This window comes from Culex pipiens, chromosome 3 (assembly GCF_016801865.2).
Source record: "Culex pipiens pallens isolate TS chromosome 3, TS_CPP_V2, whole genome shotgun sequence".
NCBI lineage: Eukaryota > Metazoa > Arthropoda > Insecta > Diptera > Culicidae > Culex > Culex pipiens.
In genome coordinates, this window is record NC_068939.1 from 159,744,460 (window position 1) to 159,769,740 (window position 25,281).

The window sequence follows — 25,281 nt, forward strand, 5'->3', positions numbered from 1 at the left end:
TTGCTTTTCGATTCTTAATTCTAAGATATCGTCATTCTAAAACAGATAATTATGTCCGCAACAGTTACACCAATAACACGATTTAATGTTAACTTTCGGTTCATGTCGCTCTGGCTTCTGTAATTCCAGTCGTGATGATGAGGTTACATTTTAAAATCTGTTAAGTTTAAACCGCAGTTCCATTCACATAGTCGTAGTTCGGCTGCTGCTGTTGCTGCTTCTGCTGTTGCTGGCAGGTGCTGTTCAGGAACAGCTGCGAGTGTGACTTGCGCCGTTCGCACTCGATCCGGTCCAGGTCGAACACGGGAGAGAATTTCCCCGTGAAAGGTGCGGGAGGAGCTGCAAAGAATGCCACCGGATGTGGATGCGGATGTTGGATGCGGGCGTACTGCAAGGGTGGTGGCGGGGGTTGGTAGGAGGTAAGATCGCCGTAACTGCGATGGGTTTGGGCGGGGGGCGATCGGACGGCGTACTCCACGTAGGACGGGGAGGACGGAACGTGGAGGTACTTTTGCTGCATGGAGATAAAGTCGGTGGTGGACTTTGGTATGATCTTGGGCCAGGGCGGTTGGGAGTGGCGATGGTAAGGATTGTGAGGGGATACCGTTGCGTCCAGGTCGTTTTGCGATGAGTTCAATCTAGAAAGGTAAATTCGTGTAGAAGTGGTTGCTTTCTGTTGCGGTCCGCACTGGTACAAACCTAACAGGTTCCAGTAATCCACTGGCGGAAATCCGACGATTCCAACCACCAGAGTCTACCAAGTCGTCCATACTGCTGAATCCACCACGATCGTCCTCCATGGTTTGATGCTCGTCCAGCATTCGATGGTTCTTCTTCAGAAAATTCCTCGGCAGAGTTTGTCTCATATCGTACGTAAATCTCTGTCCAATTCCTTCGACTGTCGACTTGGCATGAACCTGATCCAACGAGTTATCCGATCTTATCCGTTGTCTCCTTTCAAGGGTACCACCACGATCACCAGCCCCGTCCATCATTGAGTTCCTCCTTTTACGCTTAAACTTGTCGTCGTCACTATTGTTGCCCTCAATTACAAACACGTTCTGAAATCCATCCGCCCCCTTACCATCGTCCTCAATGTAGTAGATATTCTTCGGCTTCGGTCTCGGCCCCACCTTCTTGCAAAACTCATTGAACAGCTTCTCCTTGGACAACTCCCGCGTCAAATACTGCTTCGAAATCCCGCAAATATTCTTCAAATTTTCCTCACTTCTACCCTCGATATCCGTGCAGGTCGAGACACTCCGAGTCAACCGACCCGACACAACCTCCCCCCTGGACGGTGCCGAAATGTCCTCCTCCTCCGGTGGCGACGAGCTCGTCGCCGTACTCTTCATCTCCGGCGCCGGTTCCGTATAAAGCTCGTTCAAACTCTTGACCAAACTCTGCCGCTGGCGAAACCGATGAACCGCACAATCGTCCCCACTGAAGTAGAACCTTCCCGGGACGTACGTTCCACGCTGGGATTTAGCCGCCGGTTCCGGAACCACCGCCGATGGCACGTTGTAGTAGTTCCCGCTCAAACTCTGGTACGTGGGATAAGTCTGCGAGCGGTTCAGTTCCAGCTGGTGCAGGTTCGAGTAGATTAGCACGTTCAGCACGCCAGACAGCTCGGTGATGATGAACCCGAACACGTACAGCAGGAAGCTCTGGCCGTAGCGGAAGCTGAACATGGGGGCCTGCAGGGAGGATCGGGGACGCAGCTTGGAGCCGATTTCGGCTTTTAGAATCGATATGAACATTATGAGTCCGATGAGCATGAGGAGTCCTGCAAATGAGAGGATACTTGTAACATATAAAAAAAATATCGATCTATTTTGAAAAGCTCTAAATAACCAAGATCCTCCATCTTCCTTTCTTACAATAAATGTATGGAGGCGCTTGGTTTCTTAGAATGATAGGTATATCCAGGGTTGTTATGGACGGCGCGGATCGCGCGGATCTGGCGCGGATTTGCTGGCTAATTTTGCTCAGGCGCGGATTTCGCGCGGATAGCAATTTTGATGAAAAATAATTGAGAACGATAGAATTTCTTTCAAATTACAATGGAAAATATTTTTAGGAATTAAATAAATTCAATCTTTTTCGTTGAGTACAAAAACATCAATTTCTAAGAAGTTGTTAATGAAGAAAATTTTCTTCTAAAAATTATTGATTTTTTTTTTCTTTATATGAAACTTCGAAATAATCTTCAAGGAGCGATTTTTTTAAATGTATTGAGATTTGTTATATAAATCAAACATAACATTACAACTCATTATTTTTAAAACATCTGCTTAACAACCCGTATTAATAACAATTTTATTAAAATCAAAATAACAAAATTCAAAAAATTACAGAATTTTAAAAATCTGAAGCTGATTTTTTTTTGAAATTTTCAAATTTTTGGTTTATTGAAAAAATTAAAAATTCTGTTGCCACTCTGATTCAGGTAGAATTGATTCTACTCCCAATTATCACAACATGACGAAATCCACTTAGCAATCTGTTAAAATCTCCGTCTGAAAGCGAAATGTAATGTTAAAATTAAAAAAAAGGAAATCTGGAATTCAACACTTTGAAATTTCAGAATTTATATACGGAAATAATAAAAAAAATGAATTTATTATTTAAAATTGCCAAAACTTACAGACTCAAAAAACGTAAAAGAGTACGAATTATCAAATAGAAAAATTACGAAAATATTACAATTGATTTTTATTTTTTTTTATTTTTTTCTTTTTCAAGAAAGTTCTTTATTTCTAAATTATTAATTTGTTAAATTATTAATTTATTAAATTATTATATCAATGAATTGTTAAATAATTAAATAATTAAATAATTAAATTATTAAATTATTAAAGTATTAAATTATTAAATTATTAAATTATTAAATTATTAAATTATTAAATTATTAAATTATTAAATTATTAAATTATTAAATTATTAAATTATTAAATTATTAAATTATTAAATTATTAAATTATTAAATTATTAAATTATTAAATTATTAAATTATTAAATTATTAAATTATAAAATTATTAAATTATTAAATTATTAAATTATTAAATTATTAAATTATTAAATTATTAAATTATTAAATTATTAAATTATTAAATTATTAAATTATTAAATTATTAAATTATTAAATTATTAAATTATTAAATTATTAAATTATTAAATTATTAAATTATTAAATTATTAAATTATTAAATTATTAAATTATTAAATTATTAAATTATTAAATTATTAAATTATTAAATTATTAAATTATTAAATTATTAAATTATTAAATTATTAAATTATTAAATTATTAAATTATTAAATTATTAAATTATTAAATTATTAAATTATTAAATTATTAAATTATTAAATTATTAAATTATTAAATTATTAAATTATTAAATTATTAAATTATTAAATTATTAAATTATTAAATTATTAAATTATTAAATTATTAAATTATTAAATTATTAAATTATTAAATTATTAAATTATTAAATTATTAAATTATTAAATTATTAAATTATTAAATTATTAAATTATTAAATTATTAAATTATTAAATTATTAAATTATTAAATTATTAAATTATTAAATTATTAAATTATTAAATTATTAAATTATTAAATTATTAAATTATTAAATTATTAAATTATTAAATTATTAAATTATTAAATTATTAAATTATTAAATTATTAAATTATTAAATTATTAAATTATTAAATTATTAAATTATTAAATTATTAAATTATTAAATTATTAAATTATTAAATTATTAAATTATTAAATTATTAAATTATTAAATTATTAAATTATTAAATTATTAAATTATTAAATTATTAAATTATTAAATTATTAAATTATTAAATTATTAAATTATTAAATTATTAAATTATTAAATTATTAAATTATTAAATTATTAAATTATTAAATTATTAAATTATTAAATTATTAAATTATTAAATTATTAAATTATTAAATTATTAAATTATTAAATTATTAAATTATTAAATTATTAAATTATTAAATTATTAAATTATTAAATTATTAAATTATTAAATTATTAAATTATTAAATTATTAAATTATTAAATTATTAAATTATTAAATTATTAAATTATTAAATTATTAAATTATTAAATTATTAAATTATTAAATTATTAAATTATTAAATTATTAAATTATTAAATTATTAAATTATTAAATTATTAAATTATTAAATTATTAAATTATTAAATTATTAAATTATTAAATTATTAAATTATTAAATTATTAAATTATTAAATTATTAAATTATTAAATTATTAAATTATTAAATTATTAAATCATTAAATTATTAAATTATTAAATTATTAAATTATTAAATTATTAAATTATTAAATTATTAAATTATTAAATTATTAAATTATTAAATTATTAAATTATTAAATTATTAAATTATTAAATTATTAAATTATTAAATTATTAAATTATTAAATTATTAAATTATTAAATTATTAAATTATTAAATTATTAAATTATTAAATTATTAAATTATTAAATTATTAAATTATTAAATTATTAAGTTATTAAATTATTAAATTATTAAATTATTAAATTATTAAATTATTAAATTATTAAATTATTAAATTATTAAATTATTAAATTATTAAATTTTTAAATTATTAAATTATTAAATTATTAAATTATTAAATTATTAAATTATTAAATTATTAAATTATTAAATTATTAAATTATTAAATTATTAAATTATTAAATTATTAAATTATTAAATTATTAAATTATTAAATTATTAAATTATTAAATTATTAAATTATTAAATTATTAAATTATTAAATTATTAAATTATTAAATTATTAAATTATTAAATTATTAAATTATTAAATTATTAAATTATTAAATTATTAAATTATTAAATTATTAAATTATTAAATTATTAAATTATTAGATTATTAAATTATTAAATTATTAAATTATCAAATTATCAAATTATTAAATTATTAAATTATTAAATTATTAAATTATTAAATTATTAAATTATTAAATTATTAAATTATTAAATTATTAAATTATTAAATTATTAAATTATTAAATTATTTAATTATTTAATTATTTAATTATTTAATTATTAAATTATTAAATTATTAAATTATTAAATTATTAAATTATTAAATTATTAAATTATTAAATTATTAAATTATTAAATTATTAAATTATTAAATTTTTAAATTATTAAATTATTAAATTATTAAATTATTAAATTATTTAATTATTAAATTATTAAATTATTAAATTATTAAATTATTAAATTATTAAATTATTAAATTATTAAATTATTAAATTATTAAATTATTAAATTATTAAATTATTAAATTATTAAATTATTAAATTATTAAATTATTAAATTATTAAATTATTAAATTATTAAATTATTAAATTATTAAATTATTAAATTATTAAATTATTAAATTATTAAATTATTAAATTATTAAATTATTAAATAACTAAATTATTAAATTATTAAATTATTAAATTATTAAATTATTAAATTATTAAATTATTAAATTATTAAATTATTAAATTATTAAATTATTAAATTATTAAATTATTAAATTATTAAATTATTAAATTATTAAATTATTAAATTAATAAATTATTAAATTAATAAATTATTAGATTATTAAATTATTAAATTATTAAATTATTAAATTATTAAATTATCAAATTATTAAATTATTAAATTATTAAATTATTAAATTATTAAATTATTAAATTATTAAATTATTGAATTATTAAATTTTTTAATTATTAAATTATTAAATTATTTAATTATTAAATTATTTAATAATTAAATTATTAAATTATTAAATTATTAAATTATTAAATTATTAAATTATTAAATTATTAAATTATTAAATTATTAAATTATTAAATTATTAAATTATTAAATTATTAAATTATTAAATTATTAAATTATTAAATAATTAAATAATTAAATTTTTAAATTATTAAATTATTAAATTATTAAATTATTGAATTATTAAATTATTAAATTATTAAATTATTAAATTATTAAATTATTAAATTATTAAATTATTAAATTATTAAATTATTAAATTATTAAATTATTAAATTTTTAAATTATTAAATTATTAAATTATTAAATTCTGAAATTCTGAAATTCTGAAATTCTGAAATTCTGAAATTCTGAAATTCTGAAATTCTGAAATTCTGAAATTCTGAAATCCTGAAATTCTGAAATTCTGAAATTCTGAAATTCTGAAATTGTGAAATTCTGAAATTCTGAAATTGTGAAATTCTGAAATCCTGAAATTATTAAATTATTAAAATCTGAAATTATTAAATTATTAAATTATTAAATTATTTAAAGTGTTACAAAAAATGCTAATATTGTTTCAGAAATGGCAAAAAAGGTTCCACTTGGTGCAGGTGGGATATGAATCCACAACTGATCAACGGTACTGATCCAAATGCTTTCTGTATTATTCTTTATTCGTTTAAAATTTCATTCATTATGTTACTTCTATGTTTGTCGCGATTTTTTTACATGGCGCGGATTTCGCGCGGATTGGGTGTTGGGGTCGGCGCTGTATAGAGTGTCTTTGATGGTGTGCACGCAATAACATTGCAACTTATGTTTGAAAACATTATCAAACAAAGCCAATCGCATACTAAATTGAGTCAGTATTGAGCGACATAGCGCAATCGGTCTCTCCAAGCCATTCGCTGTACTATCCGATTGGAGTGAGAGAGGGAGAGCAAAAGAGAGAGGGTTTTCAGTAACGATTGGTGTGGAACAGATCAAACTTGCTTTCAATTATATTTAAAAAAAATCTCTTTTGGATGCAAAAAATTGCAATGGTTTTCGATACACTTTTATTCATTCAGATTGTTGATAAAAAGTGTTTTAGTCCTCGTATAATGTTAGGCTTGATTAAAAAAAAACATTTCAGAGATGTTGCAACAATCGTGCAAGTTGTTAAAAGCTCTCCACACACAAGCATTACATTACATTACATTACGATCAACTATGTCAGAAAGGATATGTTGCAAATTATCGTTTCGTAAATATTTTTCGCAGCGCACTTTGCTTTTATGAAATATTCAGCAATTCCATTTGAAAATGAAAAGAGCCTAAACCAAAAAAAAAGTTATTCGATCGGACTCAAAAATTTTCTGGGGGTTCCTTGGCCAAAATAATTAGACCCGTATTTTTTTGTTAAGCCATTAGGGTGACCTACATCGTGCTAGGGTGATTCGAAAAATGGCAATTTTCGTCATTTTTCGCAAAAACCACTGTTTTCAACAAATCATATATCCGCGACATTTCATCCGCTTTTAGCTGTCTTAGACGCAAAAGAAAGATGATTAGTTTGGCAATTTGGGAAAAATAGTAAGAAGTTTCAAAAATCTAGCTTTAAATTTGAATAAGCCGTATGAAAACTTAAAATGGCGTTTTGACCATGTCTAGACCAAAAAGCATATGTCTGAAAATATGTTTATCGGATTCCTCGGAAAATTTTACATATCATATAAAAAATTTAGCGATGTCGAACCGTACGTTTCCCGAAAAAAAAACCTTTTTTTTTACTAAAACTGCAATAACTTTAAAATTTCAGCGATGACCTATACATGTTTGGGTATCAAATGTTGCGTATTTCAATTACAAAACATGTATAGGTCATCGCTGAAATTTTAAAGTTATCGCAGTTGTATTAAAAATGTAGTTTTGTCTCTCGTTTTCGTCATTTTCCTGTTTTTGCGTGTGGTGCGTCGAAAAACTCAGTTTTTATTTTCAAAAAATCATATCTCGGAAACGTACGGTTCAACATCGCCATTTTTTTTCATACGATATGTGAAATTTTCCGAGGAATCCGATAAAAATATTTTCAGACAAAGGCTCTTTGGTCCAGACACGGTCAAGGCGACATTTTAAATTTTCATAAGACTTTTTCAAATGTTAAGCTAGATTTTTGAAATTTCATATTATTTAAACATAAAAGCCTATCTAATACCCTTTCGTTTGCGCTCAAGACAACTAAAATCGGATGGAATGACGCGGAGTAATGATTTTCTTTAAAGTTTTTTTTTGCGAATAATTACGAAAATGGCCTCATTTCGGACCACCCTAGCACGATGTAGGTCACCTTAATTGCTGAACAAAAAATACGGGTCTAAGTATTTCAGCCAAGTATAGCAAAAACTGAACATTTTTCTTTTTTTTTTGAAATTTGATTTTCATCAAATTAGCATCATTTGGTGTCAAAAATAGCTCTAGTGAAAATTTCGAAATTGGTGCAGATTTGGCGATTTTGAAGAACAAAATGATGATAGTTTGTAATTAGAGGGTGACGATTCTCGAGATTTTCAATTTCCCGGGAATCGAGAGTAGACTTTGGACATTTCCCGGGACCCGAGAGTTTTTTTTGACTATGCCAATAGTGCCAAAAATTTAAAATGAAAAGTAATAAATTTGTTTGTTTTCAATGAATTCAGTTACAATTAATGCATACAGTATATATCTAGAGTTTTTTTTTTAAAAGGTCCAATAAACCAAATTTTCAGTTTTTGTTTTTTGGGTGTTTTTTAATACCCCTGACTCAAGGCGGTTTCAAAAACACCCAAAAAGCAAAAACTGTAAATTTGGTTTATTGGACCTTTTCAAAAAAAAACTCCAAATATGATTTACCTTCAATATTTATATACTTAAAATTTCCCGGGAATAGAGAGGTCCAAAAATGGTCGATTTGTAATGTTTTGACCCCAAATGACGCCAACTTTGATTGATTTTTTTTTAATCTAAACGGATCACGCTACGATGCAACTTATCAATAAAAAACAGAAATAAAGTCATTTTGGATTACAAATTTTACATATTTAAATCAAAACTAGATTATGTTTTAATTTAAAAATTGATTATAAAATACACAGCAAAAAAAAGTTGAATTCTGGAAGGTTGAAAATTTGGTAGATTGAATATTCCCACTTTTTTGAGTAATATTACATAAAAAATGGGTAAAATGTAAACCTGATGAATTTTCATTAAAAACTGATGAATATTCATCAATTCCTGATGTTATATTACACATTTTACAGATTTTCGAAAGTTCACATGCCCATTTCATATGACCACAGAAAAAAATGATAATGGTAATGGTAATATAAATCAGGAAATGGTGACAGATTTTGTGTCGAAAAAAATGTGTAATATTGCATTAGAAAATGATAAATTTTCATCAGTTTCAGGTGAATATTCATCAGGTTCACATTTTTACACATTTTTACGTAATATTACTCAAAAAAGAGGTAATATTCAACCTACCAAATTTTCAACATTCCAAAATTCAACTTTTTTTCTGTGTAGTCCGCAAAATTGAATGAACAGAACACAGCAAAAATAGTTGAATTTTGGAATGTTGAAAATTTGATAGGTTGAATATTACCTATTTTGAGTAATATTACCTAAAAAATGTGAACCTGATGAATATTCACCAGAAACTGATGAAAATTCATCATTTTCTAACGCAATATTACACATTTTTTTCACAAAATTTGTCACCGTTTCCTGATGAATATTCCCATCATTTTTGCTGTGTAGATTATCTATTTAGTAATCCCATGAATATTTGGCAACAAATTAAGGCTTCTGGCTTCGACAGTTCCATGCCATCTTTTTTCAAACATTTCATATTATTTTTACCACTGATTTTTGTAAGCAGTCTCCACTGTTCTTTACCTACCTGCAATTATAAATAGCACACCGGCCACAAAGTAACAGATTTTATGCCTGGACGAGCACATGGCCAGCAGGAACAGCACGTAGGCCACCACGAGGACCAGATTTGAGGTGAGAAAAAACGGCGACGAGTGGGTCACCGTATCTGAAAGTATCGAAAAAAAATGGGAGTAACCCCCGTTACGCTATAACTAACTATTTAGTTTGGTGTGTGTTGGGATAATATTGTGACATAGTTTCAGTGGCTTGGAAAACTTAAAAAAAGGTTACTCATTTCCGCATTAATGCCATTTTCTCATCCCCTGCGATAGACGAACCTAAGCAAATTGTGTGTACGATTTTAACGTAACTTGGTGCAGCTTTGAAATTATGTTTGAAGTAGTTATTGACGTTCTTGATTCCATTAATTTGCATGACATATTTATTTATTATTTCAAAAATACTCAACTGCACGGTACCGATACACAATGAATGACCAACGACACGAACGACATCATCACCTGAGTGTATCGCAATGACCCAAAATGTATGCTTCACTTATAACAGGATCAATTTTCACTCACCTCGTTATCAGTACGTTCTATCTATCGTTTTTTTCTCTCTCTCTCATCGGCTTCTATCATGAGGAGCAAATGAAAAATGCGACGTTCCTTTAATCCTTCCGGTCGGACCTGGGCGGGAAGGGGTTTTTTAACCTACATAATGCTTCCCTTCCAATGAGAGTGCAATGAGACAATTTTCGAGCGAAAAGCTACAAGAGTCGGTCACTGGACAATCACCTGAAAGTCCTACCCACTGACATCAAAGACCCGCCATCGTTTGAGGGAGGGGGCCCGGCTGGAAAAAGGGACACTAAACTCTGTAGTCACAGCAAAGGATAATAACACTCTAGCAAACAAGAATCGACTCTCGACCGATAATTCCATTACACGTGATAACAAAGTTTTGCGGCAAAGTCAACCCGTGGGAAAATTTCTTAGTAGAGAATATAGAATATAAATTTAAAAAACGCGTTCACCTGAAACTTAAAGATAGACGTGGTTCGAATCTAACCCCTCTCGCAGTTTCCAAGTCCCAGTCTAAAAAGAAGCTCATATCAAACGTTTCGATTACCCCGACAGAACCCCATCCCATTACCGTTATGATTGCAACAAAGTGAATTGAACATTTGATTTGATTGACTGCTAAAGGAGGGGAACTTACACGGGATGACATTGGTCGAATCGTTCGGGTCCGGGTTGTAGCCCTCCAGCGGGAAGTAATCGATGGTGGAGCACTGGAACTCGGACGGCAGCGGTTTGGCGGTGGCTCCTCCTGGGATTCAACAGAAATGAAAATTTAAAATGGTGTTTTTAAGACTTCCTTAATTTATATAAGGGGTTACATACATGTAGAAAATCTAAAATTTCATATTTCAGAAAATTTAATAAATTCACTTAAAACATGATTTTCAATCACTCCTGAAAGTTTCATGAAGATATTTCATGATTAAACTGAGTAAGAGACGATTTACGTTCAAAATTTTGCCATGCGCAAAGCGAACTGTCGAACTTTGTGAGCGTTTTTCTCTGAATACCGAGTTGATTTACGGGTGCCACGATATTTCGAGATGGGATGGATCAAATTGGCTGAAATTTGAGGTGAAGACTTCCAAGATGTATCCCGTGTGCATGACGAAGCCCGATTTTTAAATTTTTAATTTTCAAAAAATACAAAAATCAATTTTTTTTTTATATTTTTTATATGAAAAACAGAAAAATATTTTTATCTTTTTTTAAGGTAAAGTTTTTGTAAATCGGGCTTTATCATGCACACGGAACCGGTTTAACGAGTCTTCACCAAAATTTTAAGCCGATTTGGTCAACGCAGTGTTGAGATATCGTGGCACCTGTTTTTTGAAACTGCTAACTTAAAATGGCCATATCTCGGCAATGATACAACCAAATATCTTCAAATTAATTTTGATAATAGTTGAAAATATATATTTCAATGCCCTTAAAACAGATTTTAAAAAAGTTTTAGTGTGTGCTCAAACCAACCTCTTACAATTTTGTCGATTTACATGTATGTATCCCCTTAAAAAAAATCATTTTTATTCGGCAATTCCTCACGAAATCAGCATGATTTTTGCAACAATCACATTTCTTAAAAAGTCAAAACCCTGCGCCATTTCATCCGATTTAAGATCTCTTGGGCGCAAATGAAAGGATTGATAAGTTTAGCCTTCAAGGAAAAATAGTTTAGGGGCCGGAAAATCCAGCCTAACTTTTTTTTTAAATATTATGAAACTGAGCAATTCTCTTCGGAATCGGTAATTTTTTAATTTTAATTTTTGCTATTTTCAATCCGGTTGAAACTTTTTGGTGCTTCGGTATGCTAAAAGAAGCCATTTTGCATCATTAGTTTGTCCATCTAATTTTCCATACAAATTTGGCAGCTGTCCATACAAAAACGGTGTATGAACATTCAAAAATCTGTATCTTTTGAAAAAATGTTTTGATCGATTTGGTGTCTTCGGCAAAGTTGTAGATATGGATAAAGACTACACTGAAAAAAATGATATATGGTAAATAAAATGATGATTTTTAATTTCACTTTTAGTCATTAACCCTCTACTGCCCAAATTTTTTTCGAAAATGTTTATTTTTCCCGTGTTTAGGAGGTCATTTTGAGCAACTTTTGTTCTACGAAAAACTTCACTTCTCTTGTTTTATGTTTTTCTTGTTTTATTTTTAGTATTTTAATTTTCATTTATCTTGTTTAGTTTATGTTTGTTTTTGGTAGTATTTGGCCTATTCTAACACTTTCTATCATTACATTTTGCCTATCTAATTTTTTCATGTTTTTACAGTCACTTTTTCAATTTTTTACTTATTTTTCACTTTTTCTGCTATAGAATGGCACCATTATCATTTAAATTGTAAACAAATGCGTAGAGGCATAGTCTGGGACACTACAAAAATTACTGCATATTTATTTTTACTTAAAATATAGGAAATGTTAGTAAAAAACACAGCCAAAGTTTACCCCTAAAAAGATGATATTTTTAAAAACATTGGCAAAGTCACATAAAACAAGTAAAACTTTCAACCCTAAAATTTTCTAAAATTTCAAGAGTTCTTCTTTCCAATGCACTTTAAAGATTAAAAATTGGTTGAAAAATGGATTTTTGGCGATTTTTCAGATCGAAGCCCGTCTAAAGGCGGGTTTAGGTTGTAGAGGGTTAAAATTGATCTGGAAAAAATACACTTTTTATTTTTTTTTTTATAAAAAATGCCAACTTTTTTCCATTTTTTTTATAAGAATGCCAACTTTTCAAAAATTTCCAGAGGTTTTTTGAATCAATACTATTTTTTTGCAAAAAATAAAAAAATTGATCGCAAAAAAAATTTAACTTCATTTTTCTATGTAAAATCAAATTTGCAATCAAAAAATTCTTTAGTGAAATTTTGATAAAGTGCACCGTTTTCAAGTTCAATCCATTTTTAGGTGACTCTTTTGAAAATTGTCGCAGTTTTTCGTTTTTTTTTTAAATTAGTGCCCATTTTTGTCCACCTCTGAAAAAAATATTTTTGAAAAGCTGAGAAAATTCTCTTTATTTTGCTTTATTGAACATAGATATTGTCATGTAAAGGTAAAAAAACAGGAAAATTGATGTTTTCTAAGTCTCACCCAAACAACCCACCATTTTCTAATGTCGATATCTCAGCAACTAATGGTCCGATTTACAATGTTAAAACATGAAACTTTCGTGAAATTTTCCGATCTTTTCGAAAAAAATATTTTCAAAAATTTAAAATCAACACTAACATTTAAAACGGGCTAAACATTCAATATTACGCCCTTTTGAAATGTAAGTCTTGATTTGAATTTTTTGAAAGTAATGTTTTCGAAAAGATCGGAAAATTTCACAAATGTTTCATATGTTAACATTGAAAATCGGACCATTAGTTGCTGAGATATCGACATTAAAAAATGGTGGGCTGTTTGGGTGAGAAAACATCAATTTTCCTGTTTTTAAACTTTTGCGTTGCAATATCTCAGCAATTAAAGGTCGTATCAACAAAGCAAAATATAGAGAATTTTCTCAGCTTTTCAAAAATATTTTTTTCAGAGCTGGGCAAACATTGGCACTAATTTTAAAAAGTGAAAAATTGCGACTATTTTCAAAAAAGACACCTAAAAATGGATTTAACTTGAAAACGGTGCACTTAATCAAAATTTCACTAAAGTACTTTTTGATTGCAAATTCGATTTTACATCGAAAAATGAAGTTGAAAAGTTTTTGCGACCAATATTTCGATTTTTTTTTAAATCTGTATTGATTCAAAAATCTAACTTAATCCATCTATGTGGTTGGTGCCTTCCTCACTCTTTTCCAACAATGGGTGATATGTGATATGATGGGTTTGGACACAATTTTCGTCTGATTTCGTTAAGTTCCGGAATACAAAAAACACACACATCACTCAAGGGCTCATAAGTCGCATCTTAAGTGGTCATAGCTTGAGACAGGGTTGCCAGATCGTCAATGTTTTAGATTCGTTGGAAAGGTCTTTCGATTACCTAACTAACAATGTATAACATGATGATGTTTGGTTCAGTTTACTGCCATTTATTCAACTTCCGAAAATATACAAAAACGCATTTTTATACATAACTTTTGAACTACTTATCGAAACTTCAAACAATTCAATAGCACCGTATGGGACCCTAAACCAAGTCGAATGCGACTGGTTTGGTCAAAATCGGTTCAGCCAGTGCTGAGAAAACTGCGTGACATTATTGGTCACATACACACACACATACACACAGACATTTGTTCAGTTTTCGATTCTGAGTCGATATATATATATGCATCAAGGTGGGTTTTCGAGCTTTAAATAAAAAGTTCAATTTTAGAGCAGGATTATAGCCTTACCTCAGTGAGGAAGGCAAAATCATAACTCGGTCAAAGATTTTTTGCCCATTCTGGAAATTTCTGAAAAGTTGGCATTTGATGTCCTCTAAAACAAATCAAAAAATAAAAAAATGTGTTTTTTTGTAATTCAAGTTTTAGTGACAAAAAGTTAAATTAAAAATCACCAATATTTTTTTACCGTGTATCATTTTTTTTCAGTGTATTCCATATTCATACCTACAACTTTGCCCAAGACACCAAACCGATCAAAAAATTTCTTCAAAAGATACAGATTTTTGAATTTTCATACATCATTTTTGTATGGACAGCTGCCAAATTTGAATGGAAAATCATATGGACATCTAATGATTCAAAATGGCTTATTTAGGCATACTGAAGGCACCAAAAAAAATTTCAACCGGATTAAAAATTACAAAAAAAAAGAATGACCGAAATCTCAGAGAACTGCTCCTTTATTTCAATTTACTATTTCTGGACCTTGAATCCAGAACCATAATTGACAGTCATTGCCCCAAGAGTGAATGACACCATCTATGGTGGATTAAGGGGTTACATACATGTAGAAAATCAGAAAATTTTATATTACGGATTATTTGTTAAATCCACTTAAAAAATGATTTTTAACCACTCCTGAAAGTTTCATGAAGATATTTCATGATTAAACTGAGTATCAGACGAATCAAGCACATTATTTTGCCATGCGCAAAGCGGGCTGTCAAACTTTGCTGGCGTTTTTCTCTAAAGCCCAAATTGATTTTCGGGTGCCACGATATCACGAGATGGGATGGATCAAATTGGCTGAAATTTGAGCTGAAGACTTCCAAGGTGTATCCCGTATGCATGACGAAGCCCAATTGTCAAAATTTGCTTTTTTTAAAAAAAAAATAAAAATCAAACAATTGACGATATTTTATATAAACACACAGCAATATTTTTATCTTTTTTTAAATAAACTTTTTGAAAATCGGGCTTCGTCATGCACATGGAATCGGTTTAAGGTACCTATGCACTTCGGAAGAAACCGGTCAAGAAAAAATTCAAATGGGCAGCAGCGGTAGCGAAAGCAAGCCAGAGAGGGTGAAGAAAAGCCCCAAGAAAACTTCCCTCTCTTTTGAACAGCATGCCCTTAACGAGTCTTCACCAAAATTTTGAGCCGATTTGGTCAAGACAGTGTTGAGATATCGTTTTCCCATTTTTTGCTTGTTTTTTTCACATTTTCGAAGAAGCATGGTCTGGAAGATAACTCAAATTAATGCATATTAATTAATGCATAAAATTTCACAGCCAAAGTTGATCATTGAAAAAATATGATTGTATTAAACATTGGCAATGTCACATAAAACAAGTCAATCTGCCAACCCTTAAGTTTTCTTAAAAAAAAATTGTAGAACATCTTTCAAATTATTTGAAAATTTAAAATTGATTTTTTTTAGCCAAGCCTGTTGGCGTCCGGGCTTGTTATTGTTGTTTTGATCCTTTCAGCAAAAGTAGTCTAGAGTTATTTTCTAATTTCCAGCTAAATTTAATTTCTCTCACTTTGCAGTTGTAAGGTGGTTGCACCTTATTAAATTCTGCAAAAGCCCTTGAGTTGAATCCGGCCGTCACCACAACACTAACAAGCAAACCCACAAATCAATCATACTCAGGTTGAAGTCTGAACAAAAAAAAATTGAAGGAGGTCGGAAGCAAAAGGCGGCAAAACTGCTGTTCAACCTCTCTTCAACCAGTTCATTCGCCGCGTCGACGAGAGCTTCCGTTTGCAGTAATTTCCTCTCCGATTATCGGGATTCTTTATTAAATTTTCCGTTCCGTTACGATTGCCGCGTGGAATCAGGGAGGGGAAGGCGTGTGCCCTGCGGGAGGAACGCGAGGACACGACGTTCGATCTCATTGAATCTGGTACTTCTTTAAGGATGGCACTCTTTTGTATCGCAAAAATCACCTCGCAGATTATGAAATTGAAGAAGAGACCAACACACACAAAAAAAAACTCACCAATTTTGCTGCACAGCATCCAGAGCGACGATTTGGTGTACTTGGTCAGGTAGACGCCATCGTCCTTCCGGTTGTAGTTCATGGTGCCGTTGTAGTTACCGTTGGGGATCTTCTCCTCGGTCAGCAGCCACTGGGGACCGGCCACGGCGGCGATTACCAGGGCCACCGAAAAGCTGCGGATTGTTTGGCAGTGTTGTTTGTTATCAAATAATACAAAATAATCAACAACAACCGTTTCTTTCAATAACTATATATACATTTAAAAAACACTAAAAAAATAGTACTTTTTATTTGAATAGAGTTTTAATAAAAGAAATATTATTTTTGAATATTTTTGATTGCACAAAACTCCAACTACATTTAATTTCTAGACTATAGAAGTTTTTCAACATTTTCATCCAAACATCACAGACAAACAAACGTAAATCTGTTTTAAAATCCATGAATTTACAACTAAACGTCAATTTGACTATTTAGAAACCCACCACGGCAATATCGAATTCACCACAGTCCAGTTGCATACGTTTTATATTGTTTGAAACTATCTGAAAACACATTTTATGGAAAAGATTGACAATAGGGTCCTATGTAAATTTTCAGGTAAAACGGTAAAAACACGATTAAAAACAATTTCTGATATTTTTTTCATTTTTTATTTACAAACGGTCATTGCACTCAGAAAAAATAACTTAATCGCTGTGAACAATAATATCAGCAATTCAAGCCTAATATAAGGACCCCATTTATGTCTATTTTTTCATGATAACTGATAACCATACGCCCAATTCCTTTCACTTCTCTTGCTCTGTGGTTTTGTTCATTAGATTTGATTCTTTTATATGCATTTGTCAATGCATTTTTGTTGTCATAAGCACAAGTAAAGGGGATTGATTAAATTTTAAAGGGATGGTTTTTATTTTAAAAATTACCGGACCGATCCATAAACCACGTGGACATTTTTAGATCTTTTCGAAAACAATATTTTTTTAATCAAAACTAACATTTCAAAAGGGTTAAACATACAACATTACGCAGCTTGGAAATGTTAGTCTTGATTCAAAAAAATAAAATATTTTTTTTAATTGAAAAGCGGACCATTAGTTGCTGAGAGATATCGACATTAGTCCCGCCCGTGTGGATCAATCGGACCGCGCACTGGACTCACAATCCAGAGGTGCCGGTTCGAATCCCGCGGCGGGCGCTCTAAAATTCTTTGTGTGAATATGGGTATTCGGCGCCGTCGCTCCGTGCCATACTTTCATACACTTAGGAGCCCAGGGCGGCGAAGTCCTTGTAGATAAAAGGAAGACACTAGTGGTTGGTACTAGCAATGGTGACTGACAGCTATAAAGTCAACTTCGTTTTTTTTATCGACATTAGAAAATTTAGTGTTGTTTGCGAGGGGAACGACAGTAATCCATTGAGCTTTCGATCGATGGATAAGATTTCAAAGATGGCATCGGATTTGATCGGATTTCTAGGATTTCGAACGATAAAATCAACTTTGACTTACTTCCATTTTAACGTGTACGTTGTCTGACATTTCTCGAAATGTAAACAATGCTTAAATTTTAACCAAAATCCAGGATATTTCGCTGTGTCGTTCCCCTCGGTTGTTTGGGTGAAACTTAAGGAGCCATTACATTACGACAAACAAACAAATATTATGGCACTTTATGACAGTTTGTCAGTTTGCCTGGATTTGTTTGTTTGCCTGGATATGTTTGAACAAACATCAGCCTGCATACATTTTGCCTTGTTTGCGAGTTTGGCAAACTGTCATAGGGTATTTTAACCATTCGTGGACCCCCTAGTAGAGTCGAAGCGATTTTTTACAGTTTTTCAATATTTTAAACAGATTTCCATAAGGCTTTGTGCAAAACAATGAAATCTGAAATCTTTTGAACAATTTTGACTATTTGTTCCATCAGTTTTTTTTTTTTGAGTAGAAAAATACCCATTTGAAAAAAAAGTTGTTTTTTGCGTGCTATGGACCCCCTTTTCCTATAGTGGACCCGGGTCCACTATAGGAAAGCAGTTATTTTTATACCAAATTTAACCGATACTTGGTGTTTTGATGCATGGTGGAGGTCTAATGTTAGATATAATGAATAAAAGATGGATTTTGCTCACTTTTCATCATAAACAAATATGTTTTGTTAACAAATTTGGCTTAAAAACAAGAAAAAACCTTACAGACATTTAAACACATTTATTTACGAAAAAGATCAGTGAAAACGTTTCAAAAACTACTGTAAACTTTAAAATTATTTAAAAAATTAATTTTGATGCACATTTTTCCATATCAATTACATAAATAGTTGACCGAAACTAAACAATAGATTTGTTTACAGTTGCTGATAAAACTACGCATGTTCATTTTCAAAAAAAAAATGCTATTGATTTATTATTATAAAATAACATTGAAAACTTTAATTATGATGCCACAATTAAATACAATTAACTATAGTTTCTTATTAGTTATAAATTCTAACGGCTTCAGCATCTTCGATACTTTTAACATGAAAACAGCTATATTTATACTCATAAATGAAAAAATATGAAATTAGGTTGATTATAACAAGCATTTATTGTATGTTTAAGAGAAACAGTTTTCTTCATTTTTGAAGGTTAAATTAACATGGGTCCACTTTTGGAAAAGTTAGGATTTTCGTTGTCCTATATTGGACCCCCCTAATTTTTAATCATTAAATAGAAATGCTGTTTTGTTGTGAAAATGATAGCGGCCATGGCTGATTTCAGATGTCGAACTCGAAACACTTATTTTGGCGAAAAGTACAATTCAATATCAGTCAACATTGTTTTAAATGATGCTGAACATGCCAAATAAAAGATTTGCAGACAAAAACACGCTTGAAATTGTGATTTTGTTGATTTTATCATCAAAAACCCTTCAGAGGGTCCACTATAGGAAAGAGGTCCACTAATGGATAACGTACCCTACACGAAAAAGTGCGAGTTTGTTTGTTTGTTTGCGGTAGTATAATAGCTCCTTTAGAAAACTTTTTTTTTTTTCTTTTTTTTTTAGGTGGCTGTATCCCAGCAACCAGAAGTCCAATCTTCAATGCCTCTTAGACCAGGGGTGACCAAAGTAAGGCCCGCGGGCCAAACGTGGCCCGCAAGGTTAATTTTTGTGGCCCGCGGACCCATTTTGAAAGATTATATAAAATGGCCCGCTAACTACTTCTAAAGTGATTTTATGCTTTTTTCAAAATTAAGGTTTATTTTAAACTAAACTTTTTTTTATTTGTTTTTAATAGAACACATTTTAGGGCACAAATATTTTGTTCATAAAATCTTTATAATTAAAACAATTTTACTCGTTTCAATGTGAGTGAAACTACTGAATATCGTCAAAACTTTCTTCAAACATTTTTGGAAATATTTAGAAATCTGTATTAATTGCAAAAAATATAACTATTCTATATTAATTTGAAATTTTGACTTTCAAATTCAAACCCTTTTACGAACTGACCCTCCAACTTATTGAGAAACCTTCCCTCGGGATTCGAACTCATGATAGTTGGATTACGAATTTGATTGACTACCATCCTATTCAGGCAGACCAAATGTTGAAATCGGAGAAATAAAGCTTTTGCAAATGTTTTACAAAGCTTTTGTTTACCAACCCTCCCCCCTTCAAATTGTTAAAAAAATTAAATAAAAAATATTTTTTTCAAAAAACTTCAAAATTTTAATGAAAATGTATGTGGATTTAGCTTTATTATTTTTATTACATTTAAAATTTAAAAAAATATGACAGCAATTTAACTTCACGGGTGCTTAAAACCTTTTTTTACAGTTTTTTCATTAAGATGTGGAAATTTGGGCTCTCAACGATTTTTCATTAGTCACAATTTATTTAAAGATACAATTACGCCGTTACATAAATTGTCACCATTTTCGAAACATAAAAAAACTGTAAAATTTTATTGAAAACACAAGTACTTTCAGCTAAAAACATTTTTTTCTCAAATACGCAATAAAATCAACAATACCAATTAGAGGGTGACGAGCGGGAATTCCCGGGAAAAATTTCCCGGGATATCGACCATTTTTGGATCTCTCGATTCCCGGAAAATTCGGTCGAGACTCCCGGGAATTTTTTAACTTATAAATATTGAAGCAAACATAGATATTAGGGTGGGTACGTTTTTCAAAAAGTTCTCGGATCAAATTTTAGTATGGTTCCCCTTGTAGGGCATGCCCATAGGGACTTTCTTGCCAAATATCAGCTCATTTGGTTGTAAACTTGTTGCGCGCATCGAGGTAAAAGTTTACATGGGAATTACTATGGGAAATTGGAACTTTTTGTTCAAACGCTACTACAGGCCTGGGAAAATCACGCGCCAACTTCTGGTATGGTCAGGCCTATGGGGAATGGTCAGGAGAACACTTTTCCCGAAGAGAGCATATGGATTCGTTGTCCCTAGACCTGGCGCATCGACAAAACATCCGATGTCTCCGGAATCAACGGTTTTCCCTCAAAAAGCATCAATTTTTCCTTAGCATGATATGAAAGCTTGATGAACATCGCGACGCCATACGTCAGGCAGCTACCACGTGGTTGAAATATTTGCAAAAAAATACAAATTCGCTATGCAAAGATTCTGAATTCGACTAAATAATATCAGGATTACTGGAAATGATCATTTTCTAGTTAAAAAAAAGGTTTGCAATTAAATATTCCAGCCGTTTCTCAAACACGTGGTAGCTGCCTGACGTATGGCGTCGCGATTTTCATCAAGCTTTCATAGCATGCTAAGGAAAATTTGATGCTTTTTGAGGGAAAACCGTTGATTCCGGAGACATCGGATGTTTTGTCGATGCGCCAGGCCTAGGGACAACGAATCCATATGCTCTCTTCGGGAAAAGTGTTCTCCAGACCATTCCCCATAGGCCTGACCATACCAGAAGTTGGCGCGTGATTTTCCCAGGCATGTAGTAGCGTTTGAACAAAAAGTTCCAATTTCCCATAGTAATTCCCATGTAAACTTTTACCCTGATGCGCGCAGCCAGTTTACAACCAAATGAGCTGATATTTGGCATGAAAGTCCCTATGGGCATGCCCTACAAGGGGAACCATACTAAAATTTGATCCGAGAACTTTTTGAAAAACGTACCCACCCTAATAGATATACTAATAAGAAAAACATTTTGAAAAAATTGTTTTGAACATTTAATGTTCAATGTTCGATGTTCGATGTTCAATTTCGAAAAAAACCAATGCTTCTCTAATCTTCTTATCCAGAAAGTTTAAACTTTAACTTGTCAAAAATTCCAAACGCTAGAATTGAGAAAAATTTGGACCCCAAAATTTACCTTTAAAAATATTTACCAGTTACACCCCAGACATGAAATCAAATGTTTTATTTTCAAATATTTTTTTTTAATTATTTCTAAGAGGGAAAAGATTTTTCAAGTTAAGTTTATTTCCATAATCTTCTCTTGAGCATAGCAATCCTCATAATCTAGTTTTTTGTGAACATATGAATTTTCCTGATAACTCTAATATTTCTTCAATTAAACTTTAGAGTTGACCTCAAAAATAACAAAAAAAAGTTGAATTTGTTGTTTTCAGTCGATGTTTATCATATTGCAAAATTCCCGATACTGGAAAATTATATATTAGTTATATTAGTTATTTTTTTTTACAAAAATCTAATAACAACTTTGTGCAACTTTTGAAAAATGACTCAGTGCGAATTAAGATTCGTAAACATTTTAAACTATAATTTTGAGTCTTAAAAAGCTCAGGAAACGATTTTGTATTTCAGAAAAAAATCAAAAAGTTTCATATAGTTCCTTAAAATTATGAGGCTGCTTAAATTACCGTCTCATAGAATTAGTATGAATCAATTGTAACTGAATTTATTAAAAAAAACAAAAACAAATTTATTACTTTTCATTTTATTAAATTTTAGCACTATTGGCATAGTAAAAAAACTCCCGGGTCCCGGGAATTCCCGGGAAATGGCCAAATTCAACTCTCGATTCCCGGGAAATTGAAAATCTCGAGAATCGTCACCCTCTAATACCAATAGAAAAACTGCCATTTTGTTTTCTATTATTTTTATTAACGAAATGTTCAGAAAATAACAGATATTAAAAAAAAACTTTCGCAGATAGATGTAGCTCAAATAAAAGTCAGCAAGCAACTCTCAATTGTTGATACATCTGAAAATGATGATTTAATAGCGGAAAACGGCAAAAGTGATGAGAATTGGTCAAACGGCTTAGTGTGATTAAAATGGGTATATTTCCCCTATTTTCTAGTCTTTTCAAATTAAACCAGCGTAATTAATTTTTTTTCAAATAACCTATTTTGTAAATTTGGCCCACAAGCTTCAAATTTGGCCTGGCCTCTAAAAACTTTGGGCACCCCTGTCTTAGACAGTTTTGCAGCATTTTTTTTTACTTTTTAAAAACATTTAAGAAAAAGTCACTATTTTTAAAAATTGAAAAAGAGCAAATATTTTGCTGAAATAAAAACTTTCCGTGGCTTTATCTTGAAATCGGGGCCCTTTATAAAAAAAAAAAAAAAAATGTAGAGTATTTTCGATTGCAAATTCAATTTTACATAAAAAAAGTTGATCACAAAATGTTATACAGTTCCCTGTGGCCAAATATCATCGAAAAATGTCGCTCTTGACAATATATTGACGTCGTCGTGCTATCTTGTCGCACCCGCCATTTCGACTTTCCGAGAAAAACGCGTTTAAATGTTTGGCCTTGAATAAACAACGCACGCAATGTAAACAATAACAAACACGTTTTGTTTGGCTGACCAATCTGTGCATTGCACCGAAGTTTGGTTGTTGGAGTCCCGAGTTATAATTACAAATGTTTACGGTAGTCTAACTTGTACATGCGTCAAACGCGCTCTGACCTGTTATCCCTTTGGCCAGTTGTCGCACTTACATCAATTTTCAGGGAGTGACAAGATAGCACGACAAGGTTAAAACTTCTTTTATATGAAAAGTTTCAAAAATGCTCGGAGTTTTTTCGGATTTCGTTGAATTCCTTAGGACTGAAATCAAATTTTGGGGATCTGTGAAGGTCAAAAGGTGAGGCATTGTGAGCTGCACAAAATGGCGTTCTTGACTTAATTTGGCCCAAAATGCACGTACGACAAGTTAGCACGACGACGACGTATAGAGATCCCCCCCAAGATAAGACAGTACAGAATTGGCCACAGGAACCATGTTCCGGGACCCCGGTTGAAGATTGACCAGGAAGGTCCAGTAATTTGTCATAATTTCAACAAAGGTCCAGGTGCCCCGGGGGGAGAATTGGCCACTTTGGTACAGTAAAAAGGAAAGGTGCATGTAAAACTTCATGATTTTTCAAAAATAATGCAAGAAGCGACACAAAATAGCTTCTTCGGTCACAGGGAAGGCCCTCACAAAGTTTGATTTGAGCCAAATAAAAAAAAAATAAATGGTCGAAATCTGCCAATTTCGTAGAAAATTGCTGTATTCAAAAAAATTGTTTATATGGATACAAAAATGACTTCTTTGCTCCAATATAAGGAAGTTTCCCGTAAATTTTAGTTAAAAATACAAACAATTACATGATTATATGTCATGAAATCGGCTGATTTGGTGGAGATTGCAACTGTTAGGCATAATATTTTTTTTTATAATTTACTATATTGGTATCAAACATTACACAATTGCACACATTTTCACTTGGAGGTCTTATTAAACATCCTCAAAAAATGCTACTTCATTTTTGGCTATTGCTTTATATGGTTTTTTATTCAAGTTGATAATCCCAAAAAAATACAATTTATAGATGAAAAGAGTAAAAAATCACGATTTTGTTCTGGGTATTTGATCCAACATAAGCTTTCTACAATTCAAAAAACTAAAAAGGAAATAAATTATTGATTCACAACTTCAAAAACACTCGCACAATAAATATCACCTTGTCACAATTGGCGTCACGATCAGCATCCAGTACTGGCCCCACCCGGCACTACCACCGGAACTACCCGACCCGGTCGATCCGGCCGACAGAACCCCATCGGAGCAGATTCTTTTCACCACCCGAAGGGCACTACCACTGCAGCTGACGGGCCTAGGTTGACCAGCAACACCACCCTCCAAATCGTCCGGAGCCGGAGCTAAGGCAGGACCACCGTTGGCCACGGCAGAACCGTTTTCGTACACATGGCCTCCTCCCCGTGGAAAACCGTTGCCAACGCGGGCCGATATCGAGGGCACGTGGACCGACGGCGACGGAAGGTTTGGCACGCAGGACTGACGGCGTGTGGCCAAACCATCCGACCCGCCTCGACCTCCACCACCCTCCAGAGAAAGCATCGAAGCCATCCGGAAGTGTCGACTGGTGGCCATTCTTAACGATAGCAACGCGCCATCGCTAAACGGATGCAATATTCGGTTTCCGAACTAGGACCCGCGGGAAATGGCGTCCGCGCGCACCGGCAGTTGATTTACGACTGACGACCGACCGACACACTCTCGATGCTGGTTTGCGTCGACGATGTTCTGGTGAGCGTCGCGACGTTGCACGTGTGGTGGGAAAGGGTTAAGGGAATAACATAATTATGGTTTTAAAGTGAG

At 30.8% G+C, this 25,281-nt stretch overlaps 1 protein-coding gene across 1 annotated transcript; it reads right to left on the reverse strand.

Annotated features, from left to right (window-relative positions):
• LOC120415295 (uncharacterized) lies at positions 1–25,150 on the reverse strand. Its single transcript, XM_039576767.2, has 6 exons — positions 24,623–25,150; positions 16,673–16,845; positions 10,960–11,070; positions 9,761–9,901; positions 700–1,786; positions 1–638 (listed from the first exon to the last, which is right to left on the reverse strand). Exons 1-6 carry the CDS (start codon positions 25,051–25,053, stop codon positions 167–169), a joined length of 2,415 nt encoding a protein of 804 aa, XP_039432701.1. The 5' UTR covers positions 25,054–25,150; the 3' UTR covers positions 1–166.
• Positions 25,151–25,281: the final 131 nt, after the last annotated feature.